Here is a 25,267-nt window from a genome sequence, read left to right as displayed (position 1 = left end):
AAGGTTGACATTGACCAGGATTTTGACCTTGACCAGAGTTGACCTAGTGACCTTTGGAGGTCAGTTGGACTAAGTGTTATATTGGCTTTTGAAGCTCGAGGAGCTTGTGGAGCAGCAGTTCGGAGTTAGAGGTCAGGTAGCAGTCAAAGGATTAGCAGCATCGGTTCAGCAGTTCAGGTGAGTTTCCTTCCAGTAGGAACGGGTCTAAGGCCACAATGCCGGCCCGTTTAGCTAGCAGTAGTTTTCGGATTTTGATCTGATGCAGTAGTTAATATGTTTGATGCCTTCGTGGCTCAGACAGTATTTATGTGTTATGTGTTCCGGGCTACGGCCCGATGTAGTATGCAATATGCGTGTGTTCATGCTAGTTGATATGTTTATGTTATGTTCTGTTCAGTTAGCCGGACTTTGGTCCGATGCAGGGGACAAGGTCCCAGTTAGTCCGGACTTCGGTCCGATGCAGGGGGCAAGGCCCCAGTTAGCCCGGACTTCGGTCCGATGCAGGGGGCAAGGCCCCAGTTAGCCCGGACTTCGGTCCGATGCAGGGGACAAGGTCCCAGTCAGTTTCCGGACTTCGGTCCGATGCAGGGGGCAAGGCCCCAGTTAGTCCGGACTTTGGTCCGATGCAGTGGGCAAGGCCCAATATGTGCTTTATATGTTTTTGTGAGGTATGTGGTAGATTGGGGGAGCTCACTAAGCTTCGTGCTTACGGTTTTCAGTTTTGGTTTCAGGTACTCGGTTTTCAAAAGAGGAGCTCGGGAAGATTGCAGAGCACACACCATAGTCAGTTAGTCTGGGAATGTTTGACTCTGATAATGATATTATGTTTTGAATTTAATACTCAAAAGTTATGTTTGACTTATGATACATTGTTATAAATCTATTTTTAGTAATGTTTAAAAGAATTTTTTAGTCATGATTTTTGGGTCGTTACAATATATATATACACACACACCAAACTTGAATCAATCAATAATTTCTCTTCTAACATTGTAATTATTGGCCTCCTACGACTGTGTATGATTGCACTATCAAAACTATCGGACATTCCATTCTCAGTTGCATTACATACCATATCCACTTCAACGAAATCCTTGTATGAAGTTTTGGGTTCCTTTTCCATTAAGTACCTGTGTGTATCAACACTAATTTCCTTGTTTTGGTTCATGGAAAAAAGATCGTTTAGTTGTGGATTTGACTTCTTTCTGATTATTATTTTTCAGAAGACATATTTGAATCTATAATTTTGAAGTTCGTGTATATACTTTTGGCATATTCTCGATAATCTACGCATACCAACCTTAAATCAAGCAACAATTTTTCTTCCAACATTGTAATTATTGACTTCGGATTACTATGTATGATTGTACTATTAAAACTCTCAGGCACTCCATTCTCAGTTGCATCACATACGATGTCCACTTGAATGAAGGCCTTGTGCTAAGTTTTGAATATCTTTTCCATTAATTTGTAACGCCGCATTTCTGGAATGTGATATAAATAAAGTAATTTTCATTCCTTAAGGGGTACTCGATGAGTCTGTAGCCCGACTCGTCGAGTAGAGACGGGTTTTGCACACGATTTAAGTTGGCGACTCGACGAGTCCATATTCTTGGACTCGGCGAGTCTGCTAGTCTGGATGAAACCCTAATTTCAAGGGTTTGCACCCTATTTAAACAACTTTATGCGCCCAAAATCAACCTCCATCACCCACAGAACGTCCCTTACTAAATCCTAGCTTTCCTTTAAGCATTCTTGGAGTATTTCTCACCTTGTGAAGGATTTTGGTGTATTTTGGAGTTAGAAGAAGAAGAAAGGATAGGGGTTTCCAAGAGGAGCAAAGAAGATCCGAGTTTCTTGTGTCATTCCAGTTCTCATTGAGGTATAAAGCTCGAACCTTTGCTTATTATCATATAGATCTCCTTAAAAGCTTGCTAGTGTTGTTTTTGAGCCATTTCTAGACATTGATGTTGATTTAAGAGTATTTATGATGAATGGGCTTCAGATCTAAGCATTTCAAAACTCCTTAAGCTCAAGGTTGCCACCTTTATTGAGCTAATTCCCATTCCAAACCTAGATCTCCTCTTTTAGCTCATTATTGGGTATTTGAGCTTCTTATGAGCATGCATGCACGTAAAGTTAGAAACTTTACGTGTGAAACTAGTCCTAGGAACCCATATATATATATATATATATATATATATATATATATATATATATATATATATATATATATATGATTTGGATGCACTGGAATCGAGAAAAATCGACTGTATAGTAATGGCATGCTTGGGACTCGGCGAGTTGTTCTTCAGACTCGATGAGTCGAGTCGCGACTCCCCGATATTTCCCGTTTGAGAGTTTAGGGTGGAATCAGTGAGTGGGAAATGGAATCGGTGAGTTAGAGCTCAGATCTAGTAATGGAGGGACTCGGCGAGTCTACGCCCTAACTCGGCGAGTCCAAGGCAATCTTCTTGCATCAAGAACAGACTCGACGAGTTGTTCATACAACTCGGCGATTCATAGACTGGACACATTCATAGGATGAAGGAGGACTCGACGAGTTGTTCATACAACTCGGCGAGTCAGATGAAGATGGCTTGATGTTTGTATCGAAGAAGAACTCGTCGAGTCTTTGCAAAACTCGACGAGTTGAAGCGAGTAAAGGATTAGAAAAGGTGTTAGGGACTCGACGAGTTGGCGGCCCAATTCGGCGAGTCCGGTCAACTGAAAGTTGACTCTGACCAGGGGTAAAATAGTCATTTTAACCTGAGAACAATTATCAGTATCTGATTTAGTGTTTATGGGATTGTAGCTGGGGAGTTCCGGAGCAGCAGTCAGCCAGTTTCAGAGTTAGCATCACAGCAGCCAGCGTTACGAGGTGAGTTTCCTTCCAGTAGGAACGGGTCTACGACCACAATGCCAACCCGTTTAGTTAGTAGTAGTTCCGGACTTAGGTCCGATGCAGTAGTTAGTGTGCTTGATGGCTTTGTGATTCAAGCATGTCTTTGTGTTATGTGTTCTAGACTTCGGTCCGATGCAGCATGCAGTATATGTGTTATGATTATGCTATGCTATGTTCAGTCAGATTCCGGACTTCGGTCTGATGCAGAGGGCAATGCCCTAGTTAGTTTCGGACTTCGGTCTGATGCAGTTTCCAGATTTCGGTCCGATGCAGAGGGCAAGGCTCTGGTTAGTTTCGGACTTCAGTCCGATGCAGTTTCCGGATTTCGATCCGATGCAGTGGGTAAGGCCTAGTATGTCCTTTATGTGTTATTGTACGGTATGTGGTAGTTTGGGGGAGTTCACTAAGCTTTGTGCATACAATTTCAGTTTTGGTTTCAGGTACTTCCGTTAGCAAGGGGAAGAGCTCGAGTTGATAACATGACACACACCACAGTTACAGTTTTATCATGAGAGTTTTATTCCGATATTTTGATATGATATTGACTCCAATTTTGAATTGATACATTTACTATGGGATTTTGAGACTTACGATTCATGGTTTTATTATATAACATTTGATGTTATGGTTTTTAGTAATATTAAAACAAAATTTTTTGGGTTGTATTTTTCGGACGTTACATAATTACTTGTATGTATCAACACAAAGTTACTTGATTTGGTTCATGGAAATAATGAAAGATTGTTCACATGTGGACTTGACCTTATTTATTTATTATTTATTTTTTTTGGTATAAGGAACCTTTAAAATCTATGGTTGAAGTTCGTGTAAATATTTCTTACACATTCGTGATAATCTGCATGTGGTACCATTTCTTTCATAATTTCTATTAATCTATTTATAACCAATAACAAAATTTAGATTGAAAAGTATAACATGAAACCAAAGAATCTTAGGAACAAACATATAGCTTATGTTCATTAAAGATGATTATTATTCCGTCACCATGCTAATATCTATTCATATGTCTTCCATCACAAATTCTATATAAAGAAAATGATATAAAAGACCTAAAGTTTTCAAAAAAATGTCGGTTTTACCTTTAGATGTGTTTTAAGTCTAGTAAAGCCAGATATTTTGTTTAATTTGTTCATTTATACCCTTGAAGTCGGTTTCAAGTGACATATGGGTTACCTAATGTCAGTAAAGTCTTTGAATTTTCAAAAATGTTAAGATTTACCCTTAAGTTTTTTTAAAAATGTTCGGATTTAGCATTACATTGATTGTTATTTTGATTATTTTGATTATTATTATTATTATTATTATTATTATTATTATTATTATTATTACGTATTTTTAATATATAAAAATATTTTATACATACATTTTTAAATGTATACAAATAGTTTTATTAATATAAATATGTTCTTAAAAAAATATATACTTGTATTTAGTGTTTATATACATTTGAATTCACATGTATTCCATTAAAAACGTATTTTTATATTAAAAATATATTTATTTGTATTTAGTAGGTATAAATATATATTTATTTCATATACAAATATATTATATACATATAAAAATAAAATACATATTTATATGGCTTATATTGTATAAAAGATATAATTATATGTATTTGTACATATTACTAACTATAAATATGTATTTATTTCATAATTATTTGCATAAGATAGTTTTTATACAAAAGAAACATATATTTATATCTATTAAATATAAATTAAAACATATTTATACATTTAAAAACACATTTATATGTATTAAATACAAATAAAAACATATTTATACATGTAAAAACATATTTATACATTAAAAATATTTTTAATTGTATTTAATAGATATAAATATTCATTTCTTCTGTATGAAAACTATCATATGCATATAATTATGAAATAAACACATATTTATACTTAGTAATATGTACTAATACATATAATTATATCTTTTATATTATATAAACCATATAAATATGCATTGTTATATTTATATGCATATAATATATTTATATATATATATATATATATATATATATATATATATATATACACTAAATACAAATAAATACATTTTTAATATATAAATACGTTTCTATAGGAATGCATGAGCTTTCAAATGTATTTAATACTAAATATAAGTATATATATTTTTAAAAATATATTTATATTAGTAAAAATATTTTTATACATTTAAAAATGTATGTATAAAATATTTTTATACATTAAAAAAATTTAATATAAATAATAATAATAATAATAATAATAATAATAATAATAATAATAATAATAATAATAATAATAATAATATCAGTAATAATAATAATCAAGGTAAGGGTAAATCCGAACATTTTTGAAAAACTTAAGGGTAAATTTGAACATTTTTGAAAATTCAGGGGCTTTACTGACATTAGGTAACCGGTAGGTTACTTGGAAACCGGTTATAAGGGTATACATAAACAAATTAAACAAAACTTCGGGCTTGATTGGACCTAAAACACGTTCAAGGGTAAAACCGACATTTTTGTGAAAACTTAAGGGCTTTTATGTCTCCTTGTTTTCAACGAAAAGATCAGTGCATGCAGATATGTACATATAATTGTTTGCATCATGTCTAATGCTAAAAGCAACTCCATTTGACAAACACCCTTTAAAAAGCTCCCATCTAAGTTAATTGCTTTCATGAAACCCTCTATCCATTCATTATTTACACTCTTGAAACAAACATAGAAATGATTAAAGTAGTTTTTTCCAACTTGCATGACATTAAAAATTTAAAATCTAATTTAATACTTGAACTAATGTTAGATGTCCCTAATTCCTCTATATAGCTCTACAATTTTGCATAATGGGCTTCTAAACAACCTTCAAGCTATACTAAAGTAGCTTTCATGGCTCTTTTACATTACTTCCACACTAGACTTAAAATAAACATTTACTAAGGTAGTGTTTGTTTTTTGTCTGTAGATCTGCATGACATCTTCTGTCTGCACCGCGCAGACCATGAGCAGACATTAGTCTGCGCAGACTGTTTGTTTTTTTGAAGACTACAGATCTAAAAATGTCTGCACGCCCTCTTCTTGGCGTAGATGTGAACCAGAGTCTTCTAACATCTTCAGACATCTTCTAGCCTAAAAAAACATATATATCTTTATTTTTTTTAAAGTTTTTTTAGTTATATTTTTTCCAACTTTATTAATGATAAACAATTTGAATAAAAAAAAATACAAAACTTAAAAAAAATATTTGACGATACAAATATGATATTTTTGACAAATTTATAAATAAAGATTTATTACAGTAATAGTCGTTGAAGTTGTTTATATAAATATGAAAAAAAAAATCATAATATATTCATATATTTTTTTTCCAAATTTTGTAAAACATTATTTAATACAGTATTCGTCAATTTCTCGAGAAAATATTTATGGTACGTTTTTAATGGATTTAATTGTGAAAATTGAAACTTATTTCCATCCATTTATGTATCAAATTCTTTAATCACTAATTATAATGTTTAGTTATATCTTTTGTAACCAAAGTTGTTGGTTTTTATCAAACATATAGGTTAATTCATACAATTTTTATTTTTATTTTTTATACAATAATACATAAAAGTTGATCTAGATTCGTTAATTCTTTATAACAAAGTCATAAAAATATTAAAAAATCACTTTGAAGTTTAAAAAAAATCAGTTTATTTTAGTAGCCTGCAGATGTTAAAAAAACAAAAAATCTTTTTTTTTAAGACTGCAGACGTTTAGTCCACCTCTTCTACTGTAGAGGTCTACATATGTGATCTGCAGACTGCAGACATTTTACCCCAGAAAAAACAAACAACACCTAAATGTTAACTATGTACAATTATGACTTGCTTTCAAGGACTTAATTTGAAAACTTATTTTTGTTGGTCATCAACGATGTCCAAAGGCAAAACAACAAACATTTTTTTTAGTCTTTTTTGGTCTCCCACAATGCACAACTACTCAAAGTTTGTCATTGGTCTCATAATGCAAATCATATCTATTTGCAAATGAGTAATTTATAAGTAAGTTTCTTAGTTGATATTTTTATTCAAAAAGCATGCCCCAAATTGGTATCATTGTCTTTGAATCTAAGATCGGGACATTGTGGGATATTATTATTATTATTTTTCTTTTTGCATTTCCAAAACTGCTATTAATAGAGAACACATTAGAAAATGAAACCTCATGACTAGTGTCGGTTGTTGTTTTCTCCTTTTTAAATTTCTTTTTCTATTAGGCAATCATCAAACAAACCATTATCTTCATACTCTTCATAGTCAATGTCATCGTCTTCCTCGTCTTGTTCATTTATGAAATCTGTCCTATTAAGATGAATAATTTCCTCTACAATCAAATCTAGCATGTCCTTACCATAAAAGGACAATTGTTTAAAAAAGATAAATATAGAAATAAAAAATAAAACTTGAATAAATCAAACCATTCTGAAAACAATTAGTGTGGTTTATGCTTTTTGAAACACTGGATTTTGGGCATGTTTGGTGAAACAAGCTAGTAGCTGGAAGTTGGAAGATGGAAGCTAGTAGCTGTAGCTTTTCTTTGTTATATAAATGTTTGACAAAATTAGCTGTAAGCTTTTGAAATGTATAAAATTATATAAAAAGACAATTGTTTAAAAAAGATAAATATATAAATATATTTTTAACGACATTTATGGAAATTGATTCTAAATGCTCAAGAGCTTTTTCTTAAATGATACATGAAGTAATTTTTAGATTTGAAATATTTTGTTTAAACTAAAAGTTAAATGATTGTATTTTCAAATGAAGCTTTTTGTTTAAATCGAACTTTTTGTTTAAAGCTAAAAACACTCAAACACTCGTTATGCATCTTTGTAGGTTGGTTCAGTTTTATGTAATAAAACAAAAAAAATTGTAACCATATTTTAGATTTGATGTCGTATCATATAACATATATAAGTTATTTTCTTAATGGTATAAAACTATATTACAAAAAAATGATCTTATGAAACCCAAAATTGAAAAAGAAAAACTAAATTGGAAAAAATAGCATAAACCGAAAAAAAAAACAAGTATTTGTTTATGTAAACCTAGTTTTTTTTTCTTAATGGTATAAAACTTAATTACAAAAATATCTTATTAAACCCAAAATTGAAAAAGAAAAACTAAATTGGACAAAATAGTATAAATTGAAAAAAACAACCACGTTATTGTTTATGATAATTTTTTTTTTTGAAAAGACAAATGTAACATAACTACTTCTTAAATCTATTTATATCTAGGCCGATACTTGAACTCTAAATTCTAAAAAGAAATGATAACACTGGATACTGCTCGTTTAGAAGTGTTTAGTGAAACATAAACAATTTATATAAAAAAACCATAAAATTTAATCTTGGTCGTCGAAATTCATCAAACAACTATAACCGTCTAATAGTCGTAATAAATTTTATCTCATTGACCTTTTTTTAGAACTGCTTACATACTACATACTGATTTATTTTTTAAATCTACACATTTCTTCCATAAAAGAGTTTTAATCTACTATAATAATAATAATAATAATAATAATAAACATAAAAAATTAAAAATTAAAAAGCTAATAATAAAGTAACTAATGTCTGGACAAGTGTCATCATCCCAATCAATGTGCATGTATATGCCTTTCCCCTCTATTATATATTTCAGGCCAAAAAGGCCAAAGTGAGCCACCTGCAAAGAAGTTGTTATTCCGACCTTCATTTTCAGAGAGATTTGTTCACCATTCTCCACAATAATCAGACAGAGAAATGGAAGGACACGATCACATAAAAAATGGATTTCTGAGAGCAGATCAGATCGATCTCAAGAGCTTAGACGAACAATTACACAGACATCTAAACACCACCCCCACTTCAGCTACCACTATCAGAAGAGCAAGAAGTTTCGACAAGAATACCAACATCAACCTCAATATTAGCCCCATTAACTTCAATAATCCTTCGTATAATCATCAAAAACCACATCATCTTCATCATCAACAAAATCGCCATGGAGGAGTAAATCTAGAGAATATTACAACTTCTAGGTTGAGGATTGATACTAATACTAATAGGCAAAGGCAAGATTGGGAGATCGATCCTTCAAAACTCGTTATCAAATCTGTTATAGCTCGTGGCTCATTTGGCACTGTTCATCGTGGCCTTTATGATGGTCTCGATGTTGCAGGTATGTATTACCTCTTTGAAACTAACTATTGTGTTAATTTATGCAACAATTTATCTCGATTTTGGTTGTTAATTTGCTACGTTTATAGTAAGTATATTGACTTTTTATCGAACACTTTATGTGCATAATCATATTGTCTCCTGATCTATAATCCATTCATCAGGATTCTTAACTGGTCTTTTTGATTTTTTTTTTTCGCCCGTTTGATGATACTCTGTAAAGCATTCATCTGGATTCTCAATCTCAAAGTATGCCAATTAGTTAACTGTCTCATTGAACTTTTATCAAACACTTTATGTGCATATTATTTTTTCGGTTTGATGTTATATTATACTAGCAAGATTATCAAGTATTTAACTCTTCTTGTTGAACTTTTATCAAACACCTTATGTGCACTTTCTTATCTCCATTTAATGATGTTGTGTATAAGAATTAAGAACTCAATTTGGAATTGTTCAGTTCAAATCAAATCACCAAGAGCAAATTCATACTATGATCTGTATGTTATAATAAAAAATTATCAGACAGTTTAGGCAAATAGACAACATGTGCCTTAAAGTTATGAGGAGACTTTATACTACCGAAAGTCCAATTCACGAGATGGACCTGATCTACAGTTGGCCTCTTTAAATTCATTATGTAGTTGCTTTAAGTTAACCTTTTTGATTCTATTATCATCTACACAAATCAAGTGGTTTTCTATGTGTTTTGAGTTTGACATGTGAAATTTATGTGAAGGAGAATTAAAGGTGTATGCCTTTTTTTTTTTTTTTTTCAAATTAAATTTGTTGGGTATTTAGGTTGCCATAGTTTCTATCATGTTCAAATATCACAATAAAGAAAGAAAATGTACCAAAAGAAAACAAAAGAAATAAACATAAAGTTAACTAACAACCGAAAGTAAAGGTGATAAAGCTTATTTATTTTTCTTAAACAGGTCAAATTGATAAATTAAAAAAAAAAGATTAGCTATAGAAGTCCCAAGATAAAATAGTTAGTAAGAAAATCACTAACTATAGAGAATAAAATTAACAAACATAAATATACTTAAATCTAGGAACACGTTAAACTTCAATAACACTAAGACACTATTAAAAATTAACCAAAAAAATTAAAGGATATAATCTAATATATTAAAATTGATGTGAAAAAGCAAAAATAATAGGTTAGTATTGCTAATAGTCAAAATATGAAGTGGGACCCACTATTAAGCGGGATCGATGCACCCCACTTCCAATGAGTTGCATCTGCTAGTGAGTTCAGCCCATACCTTTAAACTTATTATTATTATTATTATTTTTTATTGCAAATTTCGAGGATCTGTAAACGACAAATTTTCTTTTTATTGTAGCATATACCCAAATTATTTTTATAATTAAAGAAAAAATTGTTTAGACTAATTTTTTTTTCTTTTTAAATCTTGAGTTAAACTTCTTGATTGGGGTGAAGAAGGCCACAGAACAGATGCTGAAATAGCTTCACTTAGAGCGGCTTTTACACAAGAAGTTGTTGTATGGCACAAACTTGACCATCCTAATGTGACCAAGGTAACAATGTGATATCTCTTCTAATAATCTAACCAAGGTATGCACTATTATTATAAAAACATAATTCAAATAACTATTACCATTTTAATTTTATATTTCTACTTTTACATTATAAAAACGTAATTACTCACATTGTTTTGTAACGGGTATTACTGTTCAAGGGTGAATTCAAAACAGAAACAAATTATTATTTGAGCAAATCGTAGAACGTATGCATTGTCCAGACATGAACATGTGTATCCTTTGTGGTTTGCTCAAGTAACCTGTATCTGTGTTAAACCTAACCATACTGTCTAAATTTTGACAGTTCATAGGGGCGACAATGGGCACATCGGAACTAAACATACAAGCAGACAACGGTCATTTTGGTGTGCCACGTAATTCTTGTTGTGTTGTAGTGGAATATCTTCCCGGTGGTGCTCTTAAATCTTTTTTAATAAAAAACCGACGAAGGAAATTGGCATTTAAAGTTGTCATGCAACTAGCACTTGATCTTGCTAGAGGGTATGTAAAAAATGTTAATTTTGTCACTATAAATGGCTTAAAAATGTGAAAAAAATGAAAATATGTTGTAAATTATTGGTAGGTTAAATTATCTTCACACAAAGAAGATTGTCCATAGAGATGTGAAAACAGAAAATATGCTTTTGGACAAGACACGAACATTGAAAATTGCGGACTTTGGAGTCGCTCGTGTAGAGGCATCGAACCCAAATGACATGACCGGTGAAACTGGTACGCTGGGTTACATGGCACCAGAGGTATCTAGTTTATTTGTGATTCTTAATTTAGCATTTTGCTTACGTAAATTACAGAAAAATACTTGTATTTTCGTCAATTTATTATTTTAATTATTTAATAGTTTTTAATTGTGAATTATATTTAATTTTCATATCTTCTTTGACTTTTATGAATAAACCATTTTCCTACTTATCATGTTTTGACAAACGACACAACAACAAAAAAAAACATAAAATACTTTCAACATTTTATCAATTTAGCGACTAAAACTATTATTTTATTATTGTTATTACAAAAAGCACGTTGATGAGTTTTAAGAAAAAAAAGACAAAATACATAAAAACAAAACATACAATGACAATTTTATGGATTTAGCAAATGAATTACTGTTTATTTTTTATTTAGTTATTTATTTTTACAATAATCGATTAACAACGAGTTACATTTATCAGTTACACTGATTCAAATCAATACAGTAAATAATGTGAGAACTTAAAAACACTATTTTTATGTTATTATTCTATAATGAATTTTGTATATGTGTATTGTTGAAGTAATTCTAATATAAATATTAACTTTCGACTAGCCATATATTCATTATAATGTTATTATTCTATTACAAACTTATGCATGAGCATTTTTGTAGTAAATTCTAATTTTAATTTTAACCTTTGACTATTTATTTATTCTTTACTGAATAATGACATAAAGGTGTCGATATAAAATTCATTGCAGAATAATAACATAAAAAAAGTGTTTTTACGTTCTCACACTATTTATTGTTTTTATTTGAACTATTCCATATATATATATATATATATATATATATATATATATATATATATATATATATATATATATATATATATATATATATATATGACAATAGTTAAAACAATATAATGATTTGGATTTTAGTACTCCCAAGCGACTAGATTGATAAACTAACGAATATACATGCAATTCTTTTTAATATTTCGTCCATGTAGATGAGTCCAACTATCTGATTAAATAAATTCATTTAATCTACATGGAGACAGGTATTAAATGGGAGTGCATACAACAGGAAATGTGACGTGTATAGTTTTGGGATTTGTCTATGGGAAATATATTGTTGCGACATGCCTTATCCTGATCTTAGCTTCTCTGAAGTGACATCAGCTGTTGTTCGCCAGGTATATTAATTCAACAAATGAAATCCATACAATTTATCTATATATAACAAAATGCACAATTATTTAATGTTTTTTAAATATATAATTTATGTACAGAATTTGAGACCAGAAATACCTCGTTGTTGCCCGAACTCACTTGCAACTGTTATGAAGAGATGTTGGGATGCAAATCCCGACAAGAGGCCAGAAATGGACGAGGTGGTTGCCATGTTGGAGGCCATTGACACTTCAAAAGGCGGTGGAATGATACCTGGAGATCAACAACAAGGATGTTTTTGTTTTAACCGAACCCGAGGCCCATAAAAGTAACTTAATTTCAATTTCTATTTTTCCCAGAAAAACGTCCTATGTTTTTTTTACTGTTAGTAGTTTGTACAGTATAATTATCAATACATATCCTTTCACTGTTTGTATAGTTCTATTATCAACATGTATTTGGTTAAAAAGAGTTTGCTACCTTTGAGTGTAATAGTAACTTCTCTTGTTTCTTGGAAACTTCAACATATTACTCACTCAACTATAAGTGACATTTGGTCCAAACATTGATTTGGGCCCGAGCCTGACCAAAGACCGATAAAACAAATGTCACTTAAGGGAAACCTACTTGCGATCCTTGAATGTCTTTTTAAGGGGTTAGTCATGAAGGAATGGTTACAGGCTTCGGTTAGAAGGTGGAATTGTTAATTATATATATATATATATATATATATATATATATATATATATATATATATATATATATATATATATATATATATATATAGGTAGAGGTTCATCTGAGACCACCTATATTTTGTGAGACACGATGACCAAATCTTAGCCTTTAATCAAAACTAATCTTGTGCCTTATAAAAAAATGTGCTTAACACTAATTAATCTAATGGATTAGTTAATTAGGGGTAGATTAGTCACTATGTTAAATTTAAGATGTCAGATATAATGTTAGCGTCATCTTCACTTCATCAAGAAATCACCTGCTTCGATTCTTCTACCAAGATATTTGCTAGATCAATATTTATTGTTCTCCAGTTCATTCTGATCAATATTCTATCTCTTAAATTCTTCTTTTCTTTATTCTTTTACATCTCCAATTGATAATCTGAGTGATTGAGGTTTATGTTCATCTATCGACACCAACAACTCATTACAAGATTGTTATCAATTGTAGCTATGTGATCATTGATTTCATCCAAGGTAGAGGTTCAAATGTTCAGATGATTTCTTCTAATCTTCATCTTCAACAATTACTATCGATCTTTTAATCTGTGATTTTACTCTACATCATGATTTCATCAATTGATCAAGGTTTGAGTTTTCTTCCTTGAGTTTTCATCACTTTCATTGTTACTTGCATATAACATTTTTAATTGTTAATCTGGTAACATGAACTGATTGAATCATCAAGCTACTAGTGATTTCTCTAATTCATATATGCATGATTCGTGATTTCAACAATTAAACATCATATTGATTGATTGAAATCAATTACTTTTCCTGATCAAATTCTCTTAAACTATACATGCATTCTACCTATTTGATGAAAGTCCTGAATGAATAAAGATTCTGATGTATCACCCCTTCTTTCCACAAAATAAGTCCTCTTTAAGAATGAGTATACTTCCAAAATATGAGTTAGAATTATAGTAAAATAATTCAATATTTACTAATCTTATTAAATTTACCTTAGTTTTATTAAAATATTTCATTTTCTTTAAATACAGGTTGCTGAGATGTATTTTAGCACACTTTTGTTTGAATATGCTCTTGTTAACCTGTAGGAAAGGGGATGTACTAAAGAAAAGATTAGATGCTCATATGAATGTATATTGTCCTTATGAGATCTATTGGATACATCAGTAATATGTTACTACATGATGTGATTCTCTACTAGTGTATATTATTCTGATTAGACTAATTTAATTCAATCATTGAAATGTTATGAATATAATTTTGTAAATCCTAATCCATGTGAAGTTTGAATCACTTGTAAAAACATAGCATTTATTTTAATCCACATCTATTCTAAAAATTCATTCATTTTTGTTGCAGAGAAATTTAGTTAATGAAGTCCAACTCGAAAAGAACTTGAATGTTTCAAATTAGAAGTTTTTACCACCATGTTGAGATTAAACAACATGTAATATCTTAGTGAAAGCTCCAGGTTAGTCATAGTCCTCATTGTCAATTACATGTTAAGTAAAAGATGCATTGACTAGTTTTGCATGATGTGGAACATGTTCAGGTTAGTAATAGTCCTCATTGTCACGTAATTTTTCACTCTATTCATTAAAACTTGACTGAAACTATAATGTTGACATTATACCATATGTTAAATATATTTAATAGTACCAACCATAACTATAATATTATGCTACAAACTAGAACATTACAACACGAAGTAGAACTTATGACTCTGTTTCAATAATAATTGATATTATGACCGTGTTTAATGTTTTACATTTGTCTTTTATCTGGTTTTCTATAGAAACCAACTCTTTAATATAATGACATGTTTTTTTTAATATTTTATTTCAAACATAAAAATTGGAGATGGTTTTTTTAGCATAAAATTGTTTAAATCTATATAGCACTATATATTTTCATAATTAGAACAATATTATGTTTGGTGTTTTATGTTAAGTATTGATGATTCAGATATTCTCCATAATGAGGAAATTAATCCGAAAACCAAGGTAATTTTGTTACCGATATCAATTATTCTTATAGAATATTGATAATAGATTTATTAATTCCAATTATTAACATCATGTTGCTGATTAGTCCATGTTACCATATATTATTCTTATAGAATATTAAACATAAATTTTTGATTAAAGTCACATGAATGCATATTATTTTTATTATATATTAATGTGGTGGCATATTATTTTTTGTAGTTCAAAGTGACAATGTTGCAGCATAATGTGGCTCTTGCAAATAATTTATTTGACCTGATGGTTATTTCTTTTGGATTCTAGAGGTTGAAAAGAACTTGAATATTTCAAGCTAGAAGTTTTTAGTTATAAGTATCGATATTAATGGATATGTAATAGATTTTTATGGTTTTTGGTACATTATTATCTGACTATAAGTTTATAAGACTTTTTGAGATTCATATTCATCCCTTTATCTAACAAGGTAACCATATGATGGAGTTTTATGATACAATCTTCAAATGTTGTTTTCAAATTATCAATGGTTTTCTAACCATATGATATTCCCTAGTCAACATAAAAAGAGAAGTCGTCCCCTTTGTCGTTTGATGATTTCTCAATCACAACCAAAGTTTACCAATCCTTCGTAGAAAGTTGTCCCCTTCATCTAATGGAATCATAACTAAAAGTATGATATTAAACAACTTCAATCTTCAATTTTAATTTCAGATCAACGATTTTTAACCATTCATCAACATCGGTAATCGATCATCAACTGATATCGATTTCCATTAGATTGATGATTCGAGTTTTACTCTCAAATCAGGTGTTTTAGCAATTTAAATTCATCTTAGATCTATTATCTTTCTAGATATTTGATTTCAGCCATCGATTATCAATTCTAAGCTTTTGGTTTTTTCTGCTAATGAAGAGAAGCAAGCAAAAACAACATATCTTCGAGTTATTTTGTGCTCATTCTATAAAATCAATGAGGTATGTACATAACTATTATTGTTAATGAGTCAATTCTCTTACATCATACATGCACTCTGACTGTTTGATGAAAGTCTTAAATGAATAAAGAGTCTGATGTAGAGTCTAATATATCACTCCTTCCTTCCCACCCTTAAACTTTGTTACTATTTAATGATATTGACCCCAAATCCCAAGATGGTTTTTCTTAACTTAGTGATGACTGGTGTACTTCTTCTTTTTGTCAGTGATTGAAGGACATACAACTATTTATTGATGCAAATGTTCAGTGCATATGTTGGAAGAAGCATATAATCCATATCTTGTCACCATTAATTAATGATGAGAACTTCAAGAAGTATTTTGACACTTTGGTTTCAATGACGCTTGTTCCATAAAGATTTAAAGTGGCTAAGAAGTTTATATATCCCAATACCCATCAGATTTCTTTCACAGTGTACAGTGGTACATACAGTTATGAAATTAGCTAAAACTTTTAGGTTTTCTATCATTACAACTTTTTAGGTAAGTCTTGAATGGAACTGTAGAAAATGTGGCTCGATAATAATTTCTAGAGAGTCTCATTTTATATAGTGGGATGTTGTAAATTTGTTTATATTTTGCTTTGTTTGGTTTCAAGTGATATATTTGAGGTAACTGAATAAAACGATAACACTATATTCTAAGTTTTATTTTTACATTGTTATTTACAAATAAATTGTGCATTATTTTAATTTTCTTACATATGTATTGTCATATTCTAGTTCGATATTTTATGTTCATATAATCATTTAGTATTACATTTTATTTAGAATGTTCTACAGATACATACAAGCTATAACATTATTATATAAGGATATTAAGTTGTAACTTGAATATAGACAACCTAATTAAATTATTTTGTTAGAATGTTATGTAAATGCAGAATATTACATATATTAGAATCCTATGTAATATAAGTTCATTTTATATGTTATAACATAATTTAGAATATTGCACTTTAATATCAAAATATTCCATACAACATAATTTTAGAATACTACGCTTAAATTTCATAATATTACACATAATTTTATAATATTACATATTAACAACACATTATAAAAATATTGAATATTTTGAATAGCTAGATTAATATCATATCATTGAGTATTAAAAAAAGCCAAAATTTAATTAGGCATTGTTGTATTAGAATATCTTGCATATAACTTACAATGTCAAAGAATGTTATTCTATTAAAATATTTTACATATAGATTATAAAAACATACAACATATAATATTATTCTATTAGAATATTATACACATATACATTACTTTCATGTAATAAATCAACTTATTGAAAGGGAAACCTATAACAATATTCTATTAGAATATTATATATGATAAAATTATGAAAACAGATAACATATAACATATAACATAATTGTATTAGAATATTCTACGTATACACATTATTTTCATGTAAATAAATAACTTATTTAGCAAAAAACCTAGAACTTTATTTTATTAGATTATAAACATCATACACCATAAACTACAACATTCTAATGATTTTCGACTTCATACACTCTACTTACACAATTTACCTTGAATAGTGACTTAAATTCTAAAAAGACCTAAACATCAATTGATGATAACAAACAACACATAAAATTATTCTATTAGAATATTATACATATACTTATTATTATATAAAACATACAATTTTACCTGAGAGAATATTTTACATAGAGAATTTAATTTTAAGCTCTTCTAATATATGAAAGATATTACTACCATTACACGACATAAACTATTAACTCTAAAACAGACATAAACATTAATTGACAATAACGAACAACACATAAAATTATTCTATTAGAATATTATGCATATACTTATTATAACATAAAACATACAATATTATTCTGATAAAGTATTTTACATAGAAATTTTAATTTTCAACTAGTCTAATATGTGAAAGATTACGTGTAACATCATTTAAAACATAACTATTGTTCAACCACAATATTGTTTTATTAAATATTTACCAATCTTCAAACCTTCAAACCATAACTATTGTTTATCAAACATTCAACTATACATGTTATTCAAAATATAGAAAATATAACCAATATTCAAAGAGAAAAAGACTCCAAATTCATTAACCATTAAATTCCTTCAAATATTTTATCAATTATATCAACGATCTTCATTTCACTGCATCGCTTCCTGCACCAAGTCAAGATGATTTAGTAGGACAGATTTTGCAAAATCCTTAGCTTCTTCAATTAGTTTAGGTGACCATTCAATTTGGCTGCAACATGAAAAGTAAAATCAATGTAAGCAAATATTTACCAGAACAAAATACCCAAAATATACATACTACAGTCAACTAATAACAAAAATCAAACATTTTGTAATATTCTAAGAATTTCATCCATGACCACACATTTCCAAACTTCCATCAATTTTATTTTTAGATACCTTATGCTTTCTTTTTCCATCAATCTCTTCCCTTCATCTTATACTAAGTTTCTTTATCAAGATTTCCAAATGCATCAAAACATATATATCATAACTTTATTAATAAAAACTAAAACAAATGCATTATTTTCATAACCTAATATAAAATCTAATATAAAAATATGAACATTCAAATAATAATCAACATTGTGAAAAGAAGAATATAAAACTTAATAATATGTTAAGTTAGAGTATTTATATCAAATATACATATACGTTAATGTGTTTAATGATATACCCTGTCCTTTATTTCATGTTCTGATAAAGATCTATCAATTGAAATGTCATTCTTTTCTTAGTTTTAGTATCAACAACATATTTTGCTCTTGATTTAGTCATTCTTGTCACTTGATTTGCATCAAAACATATATCATACTTCAATTAGAACAAAATACTAGAATAGTCACACTAAATACCGTAAACCAGAATAATACGTGAATTCGTTTATTAAATACTTGACAAAAACTAGAATATTGCTATTATAAGAGAAGAAAGAACCTATCAATTTCTTTGATGTGGTGGAAATGGATCAAAATTAGAATTAGAATACGAATCTGAACGAGATGTATTTGAAAAAGGATTAAATCGATGAAGTCTTGATGCAATCACAATTTTATCTTGATGAAACCTGAAAATATATGAATCCTAATCAGCAATATGAAATCCGAAAAAGATGAAATTAGAATCAGTTTTCGATGGAGTTAAATGCATGATAAATGCATAGGATTCCTGATTGTTCAATGCATAAATATATTTTAACCATGACTATTATACTACCAAACAGTTACTAGCCATTCAAAAAACCATACCAACTATTCAAAATTAAAAAGATAACCAATATTCAAACAAATAAAACACTACCATGTCATACATAATAAAAGATTTCTAAATCTTCCAAAAATTTTAATCATGCATTCTAATGAGTTCCTTGCATCGATCCATCCCCTCACCATTTTTAATGAGCCTCCTTATCAATCTTTCCATATTCCTTTGATTTGTTAATTTTTTTCTTCTTTTTCTTGTTTATTGTATGTATATAACACTTTGCAACATACATACAACATAAATATGTAAGCTTCTTATTCTATAGAAAACCTTATTTACCTAAGTCAAAATTACACATTTCAACTTACTTACATGTTACCAAAATACTTTTAGATCTGTCACATTAACAATACACCAGAATTGGTTATAAGTTCCTTAGTTTACCAAAGCAAGTTCATCCTACTTACTGTAAAGTAACTTTGCTGTAATGTATGTTAACAAATTATCTTATTTCTAAGAAAAATCATACACTAATTAAAAACCATAATATTGTCAAGATGTGGAATTTGAATTTGAATTTGAATCTGATTTATTCATACCATCCATAATAAGTTAAATTACATACATATTAACCAGAAGACTAACAAAATATATATTCTTAAAAAATATCTTAAATTAACAACAAACATTAATCATTTTAACATTCTATTAATATTTACAAGCATAAAACCTAAAATAAATATCTAGTAAGATATAATGTTGTTAAGTCAATCGAATTTGAAACAAGTTAACACAAATTAATTGCAAACATAAAAAGTCAATAACATTCTAAAGTTTTACAACAAACAAGAGATTCCATTAGTTACCAAATCAGGAAAAATAAATCAATAGTCCATGGATTCATAGAAATCGAAATCATATAGAAAAAAAAATCATATAAACATTGAATTCATAGAAATCAAACTCATAAAAAATAAACTAAAGGATATATTAGTTTCATCTTACCCGATTGTTGAAAGATCTATTCTTGATGATCATAATCGGAATCAAGAGATTCAAAATCAGAGGTATTCAAGCTTTGATTTGTAGTAGAATGAAATCATGGTTTTAAGAAGAAGAATCAGAATCAGTTTCTTAGGGTTTAATCGAGGGGTTTTGGAGAAAAGTATCATAATCAAAATCACAATCGATTCAATGATGTCAGGAAAATCAATGCGAAGCAAAATCAAAATCAGAATAATAGAAAGTTGAAAGGTATCCAGTTCTTCCATCGAGATTATCAGGAAGAAATATGATTTTTAGGGTTTGTTTTTCTAGAGCGTGAAGAATGAATAAAATTATTTCAATCACAATTGCAGATAAATTAAAAGTAAAGTTACGTTACTACCCCTCTATGTCATTCACTAATCCTAAAGTTTGAAAAAATTGCATAAATGCCACCGCCTCTTTATGTTTTGTTTTAATTTAATATCAGCCATAGATCAAGGTAGTTGAATGGTTAAGATTTTGTCCTCATGTCTCACAAAATATCATTTTCTCAAATGAACTTAGCCATATATATATATATATATATATATATATATATATATATATATATATATATATTATTTATTTATTTATTTATACCTTAATAAGCATTTGGCCCAAAATATTGAATTTTAAGAGGTACAACCATTACAACATAATATACAATGAATTTATACATTAAAAATTACTAAATCCTGTCAACATATATGAAGAAGTCAAAGATGATAAGATTATGAATGGGTCAAAGTTTCCACACCCTCTCTCACATTCATCAGGCTGAATCAGTCAAGTTGAAGACTTATTCTCAATTTGTTTCGTGTCACGATGCTTGAAATGAGGGATTTGAGTCAATGTTTAAATCCTGATATCTCTGCTAATATATGTGGATTCTGGTATGCCTTCCCTTATATATTGCGTTAATACCACAAACCATTCATCCTAAAGAATTATCTTCAATTTGATGTTATCATCTGTTCCCTTTTTACGTTCTTCATGACCATCCGCTTCCCACTATATAATCCCAACTAAAAACGTCATCACCTTACTTGCATCTTTCTTGTAAGTTTTCTTTGCCCTAAACAAAATCACCCTATTTCAACATTTTTTTTGTTTCTTATTCTTTTATAGTCTCCTATTAATTCCTTTCCTTTAATAGTTAATACCCTCTCTTATAATCTCTCCTACTTTCCACACTTACCTTTTCCGCATAACTATTCTCATAATCAGATCGAGGGTTTCGTTCCACCTAAATCAATACCTTCTATAGATCACAAAACCCAGTAAGTTTATGCCTTCTCATCACCATTTTATGCAAGTCTCTGTTGCGGGTTTATGCAATTGTTTGGATCTTGAATTGAGTTTTATTTTTCCGACCTGAATCTCATGTGAGTTAGACTTCTTATCTCTTACATACCACTTCATCTATTTGACTAAATTTGTGTTAATGAAAATTTGGTCAAAATTGTTCAATTCATGTAAGTTTTCAAAGCAGGTGTTCAATAGAAGCCTAATAGTTGTTTTTGAGTTGTTTGGCCTGAAATTGGCGCTTCCAGATTGCAATGTTGCTGTTGGAGGGATTTTTCTATTAGTTTGACCATTCTACCCCTACTTAGGTTCGAATTGTGTTGGATAACCAATAGATTTTTCCACTATTCAATTCAACGAAGTTTTCATCCACACTTCATCTATTTGTTAATACCTGATGCTTTCAGTTTTCATGGTTGCTGTTGAGTGAGATTTCCAATAGATTGGACCATTCTACCCTTATGGGTTGGATTTTTTATGTATAGCTTGAAGTTCTTAGTTTGGTAGAAACTTAATTCTCCTATGTGTGTCACTTTTTTCATTTTGTTTGATGTTCTTGTAGATTATTGTGGTTTGGACAATTCTACCCTCGTGTATTTAGTCAATAAGTCAGGAGATATCAATTTCTCCAAGAAAATGCTAACCATGTTTCCAAGCCGATGGTCAGTTTTTTTTTTCTGGTTTATCAACTTAATTTTGTTTAAATACTTAAGTCTTATGATTTATGACTTTTGGGTAGTTTTTTTTTATAGTATGTGAATGATCAGGATGCAAGTAGTGGAGTAAAAACAAAGAAATTGGAGCATTTTCTTGAAGAGACATTCCAACAGCAAAGATACTAAATTGAAATAGGACAGAAACTGATTGAGATACAATCCAAGATTGTTTATGGCCTGTGGGTCTGTTGGTGGTCTAGATGTTGGATTTGGCATGAAGAAACTTGCTGGTTGTTCAGCTCAAAGGAGACCATGAAGGCCCTCTTTCTTGGGATAGAATGATACATCATAGAAACATAACTCTTTTTTGGGTGTATTTTGTAGTTTTTGGCATAGTGTTTTGCTTATTTTTGTAGAGGAAAATAGCCAAAAGTGTATAGGAAAGCAAACAAACTTTTGTTGAGTTGCAGAAAGTATCCCCTTTTATCATTATCAGGTTAAGATCATATTTTTTAACATAAAAACCCATATACTTAATTTCTTCACATATACCCTTTTATCATTATCAGGTTATGATCATATTTTTTTAACATAAAAACCCATGTACTTAATTTCTTTACTTAGCTACACATTTTTGAGAAAAATAAAAACCAGGTCGTATTTTTAAACATAAAAACCCATTTACTTCATATATTAAGACTTTAGATAAGTTAGTTCAAGCAACTGTTGATAGTAATGATGCTTGAAAGGCATTCATCCGTGAGATGCAACATTTTGAAGTTGAGGCTGCAATTATAAATTTAATTTAGAGGGTGGATGGAGTTGAAACTAGACATGGTGAAAGAGTGTGGGGATAGAAATCTTAAATATTTATGAAATATTCATCAAATCAAAAGTATAAACTTAATCAAACTAGAATAATATGTAGAAGAAAATTTTGATTAACATCCATGACAAAAAAACACCAACTATAATCGAACCAAAAAATTGAACGAACTTTCGTTAACCAAATTGAAAAAAGCTCAAAAAACCAATTCAGGTAGCCTGAAAATCATTACGTTTTTATCTGAAATGTTGTTTTTTTTTTTTTTTTTTTTTTTTTTTTTTTTTTTTTTTTTTTTTATAAAATGAGAGACTGTAAGGTCGGACACACTACCTCCTAAAGCCTTTAAAGTACCTTGTAAACCCTAATTTACAATTCTTAAACACTAAACAACAACCTTACCCTAAACTATAAATGCTAAACCCAAAACATACTTGAATTTTAAAAAATATTTAAATTAATTAGCATAATTTTTACCACAAAATATTTTATTTTTTGTAACCCAAACCAAAAACACACTTTAATTTTTTATCCTGAAAAGATACTTATGTCAATTAAGTCCCGATCACACTATATATATATATATATATATATATATATATATATATATATATATATATATATATATATATATATATATATATATATATATATATATATATATATATAAGACTAAATCTGGTCCATCGGATGAGAAGCATCATTTGATTAAGAATTAATGCTGATATTCTAATTTTTTTATTTAATCTTTAAATTAAATCGATAATAATATGTTATAAGGGTAATTCAGTATTTTTGTAGGATTTAAATTAGGAAGTCGAAATGTTACGATTGTATAACCCGGTTGTTTCGTTCCACATTTTAATACCCATTTTATTAGGCAAGAATGTGTATGATATTAAGAAATGAATATACGATTTCCTTCAAAACAAATCAATCATCCACTCTGTAAAAGATAGTGTATCACCAATTCCAAAAATATAGTACATGACTAGACGTATAAAAGGATTGATAAGGGGTTTACATTCAAATCAAATAATCGACCACAACTGAATAATCGAACAATGAGACGCCAATCAAGCTCAAGATTAAGAGCAAGGTTCTAAATGGCGTGAGGCGTGGCGTGGCGGCAAGGCCAAGCCTCAAGCTTAACGAGCCATGACGAGCCACGACGTTTTTCAAGGCGTGATGTAAGGCGGCGATTTTGTATTAATTTAAAATTATATTGCCACATAAATATAAATTTATATTAAATATAATTACTTATTAGAAGTGTTAGATCAATAACTAATAACAAAAAGTTAACAAAAACCACAATACTTGTATCTCCGATTTGAAAAGACATAACGAAGCGAAAAAAACTGTGTCTCAAACGAAAAAACACGCGCCATAACGCGCCATGGCGCGCCATATCACGCCTTACCACGCGTTACGCCTAACAGCAACGTTATGGAGCTTTTCGTAACGGCGAAGCCACGCCTCACGCCATGGCGCGCCTTTTAGAACACTGATTAAGAGAGAACTTCAAAACGAAGTTCACAAACACAGCATCTGCGCCACTTCATATCGATGATGACGACGACGATTTTGTCGATCCACCGTTGCCAGGTAATGTTTAAGTTTTTGTTTTGCGGTATATGCTTCAAGAATGCAAGTGCTATTTGCAAGAAAATATTCATTCTGTAAGTATGATAACGTGAAGTATGATAATTTTTTTTTTATGAAATTTAGTCCAAAAGCAGTTTGGGTTTAAACAGGGTAAGTTTGAACATGGCAGGTTAGTTAATAATGATTTTGTGACTTATTCTTCAAGAATCATAAGATTATTAGTGTATTAAAGTGTATTCTATAAGAATGAATCGTTATTCTTGAAGAATCAGGTAAGAATCTATGTTTCGAAGAATTTAGGGTTTGAACATGTAACTCACTGGAAAAGTGGGTTTTTTTACAATGATCAGTTGGTTTT

At 29.4% G+C, this 25,267-nt stretch overlaps 1 protein-coding gene and 1 long non-coding RNA gene across 2 annotated transcripts; both read left to right on the top strand.

Moving 5' to 3' along the window:
- Positions 1-8,625: 8,625 nt before the first annotated feature.
- On the top strand, positions 8,626-13,094 carry LOC111920487 (serine/threonine-protein kinase STY13). Its single transcript, XM_023916061.3, has 6 exons — positions 8,626-9,130; positions 10,556-10,677; positions 10,985-11,181; positions 11,264-11,438; positions 12,459-12,593; positions 12,690-13,094. The coding sequence occupies exons 1-6, from the start codon at positions 8,713-8,715 to the stop codon at positions 12,894-12,896; spliced, it is 1,254 nt and encodes a 417-aa protein (XP_023771829.1). The 5' UTR covers positions 8,626-8,712; the 3' UTR covers positions 12,897-13,094.
- An 8,289-nt stretch (positions 13,095-21,383) lies between these two features.
- LOC111920486 (uncharacterized) lies at positions 21,384-22,993 on the top strand. Its single transcript, XR_002859903.3, has 3 exons — positions 21,384-21,902; positions 22,385-22,484; positions 22,575-22,993. It is a non-coding gene; the product is annotated as an uncharacterized LOC111920486 (long non-coding RNA).
- The last annotated feature ends 2,274 nt before the right edge of the window (positions 22,994-25,267 follow it).

This window comes from Lactuca sativa, chromosome 4 (genome assembly GCF_002870075.4).
Source record: "Lactuca sativa cultivar Salinas chromosome 4, Lsat_Salinas_v11, whole genome shotgun sequence".
NCBI lineage: Eukaryota > Viridiplantae > Streptophyta > Magnoliopsida > Asterales > Asteraceae > Lactuca > Lactuca sativa.
The sequence above is the reverse complement of the archived record's forward strand: the minus strand, read 5'-3'. Positions and strand labels throughout refer to the sequence as shown.

Bases quoted from the DNA above. Each gene is read 5' to 3' on its own strand.
- LOC111920487 (XM_023916061.3), top strand. From the start codon at position 8,713: ATGGAAGGACACGATCACATAAAAAATGGATTTCTGAGAGCAGATCAG. The intron at 11,182-11,263 runs GTATGTAAAAAA...AATTATTGGTAG, and splicing joins GCACTTGATCTTGCTAGAGG to GTTAAATTATCTTCACACAA. The intron at 12,594-12,689 runs GTATATTAATTC...ATTTATGTACAG, and splicing joins CATCAGCTGTTGTTCGCCAG to AATTTGAGACCAGAAATACC.